This window comes from Chanodichthys erythropterus, chromosome 10 (genome assembly GCF_024489055.1).
Source record: "Chanodichthys erythropterus isolate Z2021 chromosome 10, ASM2448905v1, whole genome shotgun sequence".
Classification (NCBI taxonomy): domain Eukaryota; kingdom Metazoa; phylum Chordata; class Actinopteri; order Cypriniformes; family Xenocyprididae; genus Chanodichthys; species Chanodichthys erythropterus.
The window spans coordinates 17,695,001-17,706,477 of NC_090230.1; the positions used below are offsets into that span (position 1 = coordinate 17,695,001).

At 33.3% G+C, this 11,477-nt stretch overlaps 1 protein-coding gene across 1 annotated transcript in view; it reads left to right on the forward strand.

The window, feature by feature from the left end:
* Window positions 1–11,223, forward strand: part of wdr47b (WD repeat domain 47b) — a 14,697-nt gene extending 3,474 nt beyond the window's left edge. The window contains exons 5-14 of the mRNA XM_067398728.1: window positions 904–1,673; window positions 3,238–3,349; window positions 3,689–3,858; window positions 4,812–5,039; window positions 5,120–5,287; window positions 5,831–6,000; window positions 7,102–7,272; window positions 7,356–7,487; window positions 7,571–7,789; window positions 10,267–11,223. Coding sequence (XP_067254829.1) covers window positions 904–1,673; window positions 3,238–3,349; window positions 3,689–3,858; window positions 4,812–5,039; window positions 5,120–5,287; window positions 5,831–6,000; window positions 7,102–7,272; window positions 7,356–7,487; window positions 7,571–7,789; window positions 10,267–10,409 — 2,283 coding nt within the window. The 3' untranslated portion in view covers window positions 10,410–11,223. The remainder of the gene's footprint in view (window positions 1–903; window positions 1,674–3,237; window positions 3,350–3,688; window positions 3,859–4,811; window positions 5,040–5,119; window positions 5,288–5,830; window positions 6,001–7,101; window positions 7,273–7,355; window positions 7,488–7,570; window positions 7,790–10,266) is intronic.
* Window positions 11,224–11,477: the final 254 nt, after the last annotated feature.

Here is an 11,477-nt window from a genome sequence, read left to right on the forward strand (position 1 = left end):
TGTTTGTTTATTTATCAGTAATAATGATAATTTGTCCCATGAAAATAGCCTTTAATACTGATAAATAAATAAACAATGCTAATCTTTTATAAAAAATGATCAATAAAAGTTTAATTGTATATTACTGTTATTTTTGTTACATGAATAATAATAATATACTATTAAACTTCCAGTTTGCATAAAAGACAAGCATTACATTTAATTTATTTCATTTATTTATTAGTATTGAATATTGCATTATTATTATTATTATTATTATTATTACTGGCACCATGAAAATAGCCTTTAAAATAAATAAATAATGCTTGTAAATAAACAATGCTAATCTTTTATACAAAATTATCAATAGAAGTTTAAAAGTATATTATTATTGTTATTTTTTGTACTATGATTAACAATATTATTAATTAATATACTATTAAACTTTCATTTTGTATATAAGACGAGCATTATATTTAATTTATTTCATTTAGGCCTATTTATTAGTATTGAATATTGCATTATTATTATTATTATTATTATTATTATTATTATTATTATTATTGGTACCATGAAAATAGCCTTTAAAATAAATAAATAAAGCTTGTCTTTTATGCAAAATGGCCGAATTTTAATTGATTATTATTATTATTATTATTATTATTAGTACCATAAAATAGTCTAATACTGATGAATAAATAAATAAATAATAAGTGAACAATTAAAATTCTTCAAATTTTGCATGATAGACAAGCATTATTTGTTTAATATTATCATTATTTGTACAGTGAAATTGTCTTAAATATATATATATATATATATTCAAGACAATTTCACTGTACAAATAATAATAATATTATATTTATTTATAATTCTTATATATATATAATATCCCATGATGACCTCTCTCTTTCCCACCTCCAGCTGGAGCTGACCATGCAGGAAGCGGTGAAGTCCCTTCATTCCCTGGAAGAGTTCTGCCCGACCAAAGAAGACTACAGCAAACTCTGTCTGCTCCTCACGCTCCCGCGCCTCACCAACCATGCCGAATTCAAGGACTGGAACCCCAGTACGGCCCGTGTCCACTGCTTCGAGGAAGCCTGCTCCATGGTGGCCGAATTCATCCCTGCGGACCGCAAACTGAGCGAAGCCGGATTCAAGGCCAGCGGAGACCGTCTGTTCCAGCTCCTCATCAAGGGAATACTGTACGAATGTTGCGTTGAATTCTGCCAGAGCAAAGCGACTGGAGAAGAGATCAGCGAGGAGGAGGTTCTCCTAGCTGTCGACGTTCTGTGCGGGAACGGTTGCGAGGAACTGGACTTGAGCTTGCTTTCCTGGCTGCAAAACCTCTCGCCGTCGGTTTTCGCTTGTGCGTTTGAGCAGAAGACTCTCAGCATCCACGTGGACCGGCTCGTCAAACCGGCCCGGACGGGTCATGCTGACCTTCTCACACCTCTGCTCACCAAACTCTCGCCCTGCCCGGCATCGCCATTACACCGGCCCCAGTCGGCGGATACTTACATGTCACGGTCTCTCAATCCTGTCCTGGACGGTCTGTCGCACGGTTTGGTGGGAAGGGAAAAGAAAAGCACTGAAGGCGATGGAAAAGCAGCAGCCATGTCACAGTCTTTCGCTAACTTTGGATATCCTTCTGGGGGAAATGGAAGCAACGTCTTCAGTGGATCGCCTGACAGGTGGGCTTGTGTCCTTACTGAAAGGGTTCATGCAAAAATGATTCTTCTGATACTCGTGTTGTTATTTTGTCTATACAATGAAAGTCAATGGGGTCCAATGTTAGACTACATTGGACCCCATTGACTTTCATTGTATGGACATAAACAGAAGTATGAATTAGTAAAATCTAGTTTGACATTCATGTCCTGGATGCAGCGTGATTACTGTAGGCAGGTGTTACTGTGAGTGAAGTTCAACATATGGTAGTCAAGCTTCACACTTCTAATCCAGTTAGACCCACAGAAATAGACCCGGGAAGCTCTAGTAGTTAAGTCCAAAACAAACGTCTATGGCAGTCAATGTACTTCAGAGAAATTTGTTGTATACTACATAAGAAGTGGCACAGTGTTAAAAGATAGAGATATTAATATTGATTTTGTAATTAATCTACACTACTGATCAAAAGTTTGGTGTCAGAAAGATTTTTTCCTAAGACAATTAATACTTTTTTTTAATTAATCAAGGATCCATTAAATTGATCAAAAGTGACAGTCAAGATGAAAGATTTCTGTTTCAAATAATAACTTGCTGTTCATCATAGAATCCTGAAAAAAGTATTACAGTTTGCACAAAAATATTAAGCTTATCAATATTGATAATAATTAGAAATGTTTCTTGTCATAATAATCATAAAAGAATGATTTCTGAAGAATCATGTGACACTGAAGACTGGAATAATGTTTTTTATATATATATATATATATATAATATAATATATATATATATATATATATATAATATATATAGCATTTATACCTTTTTTTTTTTTTTCATGGCTTTTCAACATTTTTGTGAGCATCTTATTTGCTGTCAATAAATTGCATTATGTATATTTTGGCATTAAAAATGGTTAAAAAATAGTTATTGGAATAGTTAATAGTATATATATATATATATATATATATATATATATATATATATATATATATATATATATATATATATATATATATATATATATAGCACAGGAATAAATTACATTTTAAAATATATTCAAATTGAAAACATTTCGAACAAATTAAAATTTTTAATAATACTGAACAATATTACAGTTTTTACTGTATTTTTTTATTTAAAAAAAGTTTTAATAAACATAAGAGACTTATTTAAAAATCAATAAAATATTACAGACTCAAAACTTTATATTGTATATATTTATTGTATTGTTATATTTATATTTATTTGTTCATGCTTATTTCCTCTGTTTACATTTAGATTACCTTTGCCATCATCTAAAGATCATCTTTTAAAATACTAACAACAACAACACATTATTATTAATGTAAAGAAATCTGTCAATGAATATCCATTTTTCATACTGTACATTATAATGATGTGATGCTTAAATTCACTAAATTCGCTCTTTAATGATTTATTTTAGTTTTTAGTGTTTTATTTTTAATGTGTTTTCGAGAGAACAGTACATAAGTGAAAATAACACAAAATGAATTATCAATTAATATCAGCCTGAATTTACAATCTGCGCATACATAGATATTGACTGGCGTTGTCCTGTTCCTCCAGAAAACAAGCACAGGCCGAGAGGATCAACGGCTCTGGAGAAACAAACTCACTGCGTCCTCCACTGACTCCTGGCAGGGATGGAGGAGCCGTGGGTTCAGGTGAAACATCAGAGGTAATCTAAACAGCAACACTTTATTACAGTACATGCCCAGGACCTTAAAGGGATAGTTCACCCAAAAATGAAAATTCTGTCATCATTTACTCACTCTAGTGTCGTTCCATCTTCAAAACACAAATGAAGATATTTCGCTGATGCTTCAAAACGTTCATAAAGGGAGATCATAAAATAAATTCATATGAATTAAGCAGTTTAATCCGTGTATTCTAAATAGACACGATGGCTTTATATGATGAACAGATTTAATCTGAGCTTTTATGTACAAAAAGGTGAGTAAATGATTCTAGAATTGGGGTTTTGGTGAACTAGCCCTGTTTTTCTCCCTGATTGTAGGAGCAGCTGCAGGAGTTCCAGCGTCAGCGGCTGCGAGTGCAGCAGCATCTTGAGCAGAAGCAGCAGCAGAGGCAGCTGTACCATCAGATGCTGCTGGAAGGTGGAGTTCATCCTCCAGACCAGCCCACAGACACAGCACAGCACAATCTCACACAGAAGTTCCTGAACAGGTCAGATCCAGGTGCTCAGTGTACCTCTAATGTACCGCGTAGGCACTCAGTTGTGTTGGAACCGCAGTGTTATTGACCTTCTGTTTGTCAAGATGATGAGATTGTGATTAAGAGCCTCTTGATCTGGAACATTCCACAGACTCTCATTTGTTTCCCTTGATTTATTGATGTGTCATTCATTTCAGGCTGGCATAACAAAAATAGCATGTGCTTTGTAATATTATATAATACTATTAATTATTTGTCATGCGTTCCTAGTGATGAACTGATAAATCCAATTTTGGGATTATCAGTAATTTATAATATTACATTTATACCTTTTATTTATTTTTTTTTTTTCATTCATGGCTTTTCAGCCTTTTTGTGAGCATCTTATTTACTGTCATTAAATTGCATGTATATTTTGTCATTATTAATTAAATTATTTATCAAATATAATTGAATAGTTAAAATATATGTTTACACACATATATATATATATATATATATATATATATATATATATATATATATATATATATATATATATATATATATATATATATATATATATTGTCCTTTTTGAGATTATCAGCAATTCATAATATATTTTTTATTTATTTGCTTTTCAGATTTTGTTGAACATCTTTTTTCTTTCATTAAATTATATTATGCATATTTTGTCATTATTAATTACATATAATTTAATAATTAAACTTAATCATCATTTCAAAAATGTGTATATTTATATCTTTGAGATTTTTATGAAATTATATTTTATAAATAATTATTATTAACTTTTTCCAATTTATTTTCAAAAAAATTGTGAAAAAAAAAATTTATTTACTAAAAATTTTCACAACTGCTTTGCTGTCATTAAATTGTATAAATATCATCATTATATCATATCAGGCATCTCCACCCTGCTCTCTTGATATCACCATCAGCCATCGTTGTGTTGATCATTTGTGTAGGTCCATTCAGAAACTGGAGGAACTGAATGTGGGAATGGAAGATCTGGGAGAAGACGTGCAGGCTTTGGCTCAACAGTGTAACGGTACGGCAGCGAGCGGAGCCGGTAAACAGACCCCAGAGAGCGGCTCCGGCCGGAACAAGACGGCGGTGATCAGCAGCACCCCTCAGAAAGGAGGAGGCCGGGGGGTGCCGTCTCTGGACGAGTCCCCAGTGCTGGTCAACCAAAGGTTTCTCAAAGCTTTCCACCCTACCAAGCTGAAATAGCTCTGCTTTGTGAGCTTGTATTAATGCTGGTATTTTATGACAGTGTGTTTCAGGATGAGAAGCCCAAATCCCCATTCATTGCAGTAGAGACGCTGGAGGACACGCAGGCTGTGCGCGCCGTCGCCTTCCACCCGTCTGGGACTCTCTACGCAATCGGCTCCAACTCCAAAACTCTGCGTGTCTGCACTTACCCACAGTCCCTCAAAACCAGGTATGCTCTCAGTACTTGCTTTTAGGGCTGCACGATATTACAAAAAACCTGACATACATCTGCGACTATATATTGCGATATGAAAAATTCAGGAAGTTTCACTAGATGGCTTAAATAGCTCTATAAGGAAAGAATGATGGGAGTGATTTTAACCGAGATCTCGTCCCCCATTGACTACCATAGTAGGGGAAAAAAATATCTGCTTGGTTACATTCTTCCAAATATCCTTCTTTGTGTTCAGCAGAACAAAGACATTTATACAGGTTTGAAACAATTTGAGTGAATGATGACAGAATTTATTTTTGGGTGAACAATCCCTTTAATTTCTTCATTTTTAAATGCTACACTTCACTCTGAACCCAGTAGCACATATACTAGCTTAATTAAATCACAGCATGCACAATTTGACTAAGTCACTTAGCACTGACTAAGCCATATCATGATATTGATTATTATTTGAATATATCACACAGCCCTACACACTTTTATTATCAAGACAGGCCTGATGAGTTGTAACGCCCTCTGTCTGTTGTTCCTGTATAGCTCTGAGGCTCCAGTAAAGCAGCCTGACATCTGCTTCAGACGTATTAAGCACCATAAAGGCTCTATTTACTGTGTGGCCTGGAGTCCCTGCGGGCAGCTTCTTGCCACGGGCTCCAATGACAAGTATGTCAAAGTTCTTCCTTTCAACGCAGAAACCTGCAACGCCACAGGTAATGTGCCTAATGTCAGATCAAATACATCTTTTTTTAGTGTAAAAACACAGTATTTTCTTCTAAATCATAAAGTGCACTGAAAGTAATTGTAGTAATTGGCTGTACATTATTCTTCATTTCACAGTTACTTGCCCAAAAATAAGTGCACATGAAATATGCTGAAATATATATATTTTTTGCCTTTTGAAAAGTTTGGGGTTGTTAAGATTTGTTAATTTTTTTTTTTTTTTTTAAGTTTTTGAAAGTCTCTTATGTTCACCAAGGTTGCATTTATTTGATAAAAAAACAGTAAAAACTGCCATATTGTGAAATAATATTTTTACAATTTAAAATAACTATTATATTTGAATATATTTTAAAATGTAATTTATTCCTGTGATGCAATGCTGAACTTTCAGCATCATTACTTCAGTCTTCAGTGTCACATGATCCTTCAGAAATCATTTTAATGATTTGATGCTCAAGAAGAAATATTACATTTTATTATATCACACATTTTGATGAATAGAAAATTCAAAAGAACTGCATTTATTTGAAATAAATTATACAAATTATAAATGTCTTTATTGTCACTTTTAATCAGTTTAACACGTCCTTGCTGAATAAATATTATATTAATTTCTTACAAAAAATTACTAACCTCAAACTTTAATTTTGATATATATTAATTTAAAAAATATATATATATAAATATATATATTAATTTAGAAAGTCTGTGACTTTATATCGTAGATTGCGAATTTCTTATTTTAATATATTTTTGAATATCTTATCTCATACTTACCTTTTATATATTTTTATTTATTGCACTTATTCACAACCACAACCAATGTACAATAATACATAAATGTATAATAATATATATAAAAAAGAAATATATTAAATCTATAACATGTATATGAATATTTAAAATATAAACATTTATATATAAATGTGTATTATTCACAAGATATTATTATTTTTTATATTATATTTTAACAAAAAGTACATTTATATTTATTTATATATATATATATATATATATATATATATATATATATATATATATAATATATGTACATATATTAAAAGGGTAAAATGTGTGCATTTGGACTTCAGGGCCAGATCTAGAGTTCAGCATGCATGACGGCACCATCAGAGACCTGGCGTTTATGGAGGGTCCGGAGAGCGGAGGTGCCATCCTCATCAGCGCCGGGGCTGGAGACTGTAACATCTACACCACTGACTGCCAGAGAGGACAGGGCCTGCACGCACTCAGCGGACACACAGGTGCTCTCACACGCTAACCGTCCTCTTCATTTACGCCCTCAGTGCCCATAACAGGATGGTATATTGTGTTGTACAATGCGCAGGGCACATTCTGTCTCTGTACACGTGGGGCGGGTGGATGATTGCCTCCGGCTCTCAGGATAAGACGGTGAGGTTTTGGGACCTGCGTGTGCCCAGCTGTGTGAAGGTGGTTGGGACGGCTGTTCATGGAACGGGTGTGTGTTTCCTTTAAATTATCATATGAGAGTAACAATAATAAGTAACTATAATAACAGACTGTTACTGTGTCATGTGACAGGAAGTGCTGTGGCCTCAGTGGCAGTGGATCCCAGTGGGCGGCTCATGGCCACCGGATTGGAGGACTGTCGCTGCATGCTCTATGACATCAGAGGTGGTCGCAGCGTCCAGGCGTATCGGCCGCACAACAGCGACGTTCGCTCTGTGCGCTTCTCTCCTGGTGCACACTATCTGCTCACCGGCTCCTACGACAACAAAGTCATGATCACTGATCTTCAAGGTAGGTCATACTAAAAGCAATGTCAATATCAACAAATCAGCATTATTTCTTATTGTTCAACACTCTCTCCAACCACCTGTCACTTCTTGATCTAATCAATTCTCCTCAAATTAATATTTTCACTTCAAAGTACAGTAAATGTCACATTGCCGAAGTAATATGGCTTGTGAATGCAATTTTTTTTCTAGTGAATTGATTTGTATTATTATTATTATTATTTGCTGTATTAAAATTTAAATCAATAGTCAATAATGTCAGTTTTAAATGAATTAGCTTTGAATTTTATAATGTTTATTAGTAGTAGTAATATGAATAATAATAATATAATGTGTTGTTGTTGTTGTTAATGCTATTATTATTATAGTTGTTTAATGAATAGTTTTTGAATTTTAATATTGTTAATTATTATTACTAAAATTAAATTCCACCGTTTTTGCCACATTGCAGAAGTAATATAGCTTGGAAATTTCATCTTTTTTTTCAATTCATTAATTTTTATTATTATTATTATTAATTACTATATATTATCCTTAAAGTTCAAAAACGGTTCAATTAATAATGTCTGTTATTTTTTACTGAATTAGCTTTGAATTTAGTAGTAATAATGATAAAATATATTTTTATTTTATTGTTCGATTACTGGGTTTTAAATGTTAATGTTATTATTTTTAATTGTATTATTACTATTAAAATCCCACTGTTCCTTTGTCACATAAGAGAAACAACACTTGGCTTGTGAATGCCATTTCAGATTTTTTTTTTAAATGTTTTTTTAATAATAGTTATTAATTACAATATTTAAAAAACAAATATATATATATATATAAGAAATAAGGTACGAGAGGCTTATTCACTTATTCACTGTATCGTGAATAAGTCACGTGACTTATACAGCACTAACCTTGAGTTTATTGCTTATTGCTTTTATAAAACGGTTACCACACAATACAAATATTAATGCAAAAATATGTATCAATGCAACTTTCATGAAGTAAACTTTCACTAAAAGCTTCCTTCCACTGGAAAAAATAGTCCCTGACCGTGAACAGCAACAGAAGTTACATTATTACGCCATTAGATGGCGGCAAAGACTGTCTTTGAGTGTGTCAGTCAGTATGACTTTTACATTGAAAAGACTGAATTGTTATGAACACAGAACAAGATGCAACTGACAAATGCTTTCACTAGTGCTGTCAGTCACGGAAAACCCCTTAACTGTTAAAAGGACAAGATAATAAATGGGACAGAAAAGATTTTTTTATTATGAACATGCAGATAGTAAACTCGCTCACTCGATATCTCTACATAATACAGTAACTAAGCTTCAATGAACAATATCAACTGAGAACAGTTTACGTTGCTAAGAGTGGTCACTAAGGGCAAGGGCGTAGATTTGGTTTCAACATTGGGGGGGTTGAACGCTGGTATGCTGCCTGTTATTTTTTAATTAAAAAATAATAATAATCTGTTTTATGTGTAGCGTTATTGGATAATTTATTTCTTCTCTATCTATCTATCTATACTTCATAACTTTATGAAATGTATGTATAACCATTCATAAAATTCTAACATAACTGTGGTTCTAAAAAGAAAGAAATTATGTCAAATATTGAAAGCGCCAGTAGGCGGCAGCAATTCGCTTTTTTATTGAGTTAGTCACATAAATCGTCCATTCAGCCAATTCGTTTAAAAGTCAGATTAATTTAGGAAGAAAACAAACACAGATGTGAATACTTTTGTCATTGATAAATACAGACACTATTGAAAAATGAACTAACAAAACAGGCGACTATTTTGGATACTGGTTACAGTTACACTGATAGTTATGGCTAAATTGCAATGGATTAGCTAGCTAAAATATTGTGGAGTGTACTTAGCTATTACAATATTCTCATACCTCCTTCTCAGTACATGCTTTATTCTTTTTAACGTCCCTCTTTGAACAGAAGTTTAATATAGTCGGCTGGGCAGTGGTTCTCTTCATTTTTGGTGCTACCCGTGCTCTCCATTCACCAAAACAATGCGAGTGGCGCTCTAATGTTTGAAAGTGACGCGCATTGGTTGGGCGTTACCAATCGGTTCAATGGAGGGGGAGTATTTTTTTTGTCTAATTTATTATGACAAACTCATATTTGAATAGAAACAAAATTATTGTTACAAAATAAATGAATTCTACATATTTTTCATTTGATCTACTGTGATTTTCATGTTGAAATATTGGGGGGTTGTAACCGGAGCATTTGAATATTGGGGGGGTTACCAACCACAAACTACACAGAACAGTTGGGTGAGGTGGTCATAGCAATGTTTTATCGTGAACCAATCAGAATATATTATATATATATATGTTTTTTTTAATTGAAATATGCTTTTATTAACAATAATAATAGTATTAAATCCCACTGTACTTTTTTATGTCACATTATGGAAGTAAAATTGCCATTTTATGAAATGAATTTTTCCCTGCGTTTCTCTAGGCGATCTCACCAAAAGCCTGCCGGTGACTGTGGTCGCTGAACATGGCGATAAAGTGATCCAGTGCCGATGGCACACCAGAGACCTTTCCTTCTTGTCTTCTTCAGCTGATAAGACTGTCACACTGTGGGCGTATCAGCCTTGATCCACAGTCGTGTGCTGACACCCGCCACGTGGAAGAGCACAGAAACACTGATCCTCCTGCACCCGAAGGACCGTTAAAAGGTCAAAGTATGTCAGTGTGTGTTTGATTGTATTTCTATGTAACGTCCTCCAGTATACTCACTTGGGGAAAAAAAAACGACTGTTCGTTCTCAGCTCTAGCCATGTCTACATTTGGAATTGCATGTCTACTGGAAGAAACAGCTTTATTGTCAAATGTACTGCAATTAAAAAAACTAAGATGCTTTTTCACTTTCAAACACAAAAAAAAAAATGCCACACGTAGCATTGCTTCTGTATTTTGCTATTTCGAGTGAATGAAACAGTCCTGAGCTGAATTGTGCCTTTATGATGTTCTCTGTAGTTACACTTATTCAACTGAATGTCTTGTAAATATGAGCTTTTGTATAGGACTAAATGCTAATCAAGGCATAAAAGCATTGTATAGCACATTGCACTATATGGACTTCAAACCAACACTGTTTATGCAGCATGAATATTCATCTCTTCATTTAAATAAATGTAAATAAATCAATGGCCCGTAAATACTGAGGATAAATGTTTTGTGGAAGTCATCCTCCTCAGTGTTGTTCAAACGGTTTCATGCATTTTAGGAATGCTTTTATTTTGGATTGTTATTTTCCTAATGCATATATTTATATGCATCACTTTTGCACATCAATTCAGCACCTTTTTCTATTGACAAAGAGGACAATTATAGGACTCCTGCAGTCATTTGTTGTATAAAGTATGTGTTGGTAATTTATTTGAACATGGAAATAAACAGTTTTCGACTATGGGAATAATGAACTATTCACTGATTCTTCTACAAATCAATTTGCTATAAATTTTTTCATTCTGAAATTAATGAGATTATCACTGCAATGTTCTAGTGCACTAACAATGTCGCTAAACACCTCATTTTCTAGCGCAGTGGTTTACCTGCTCAACATACCAAACATTTTGCTTTGGTGTGTGTAAGAACATACAGTATAACATCATTTAGAGATCATTTATAATTAACATCTCAAGGGGCAAATAGAAAAGAACT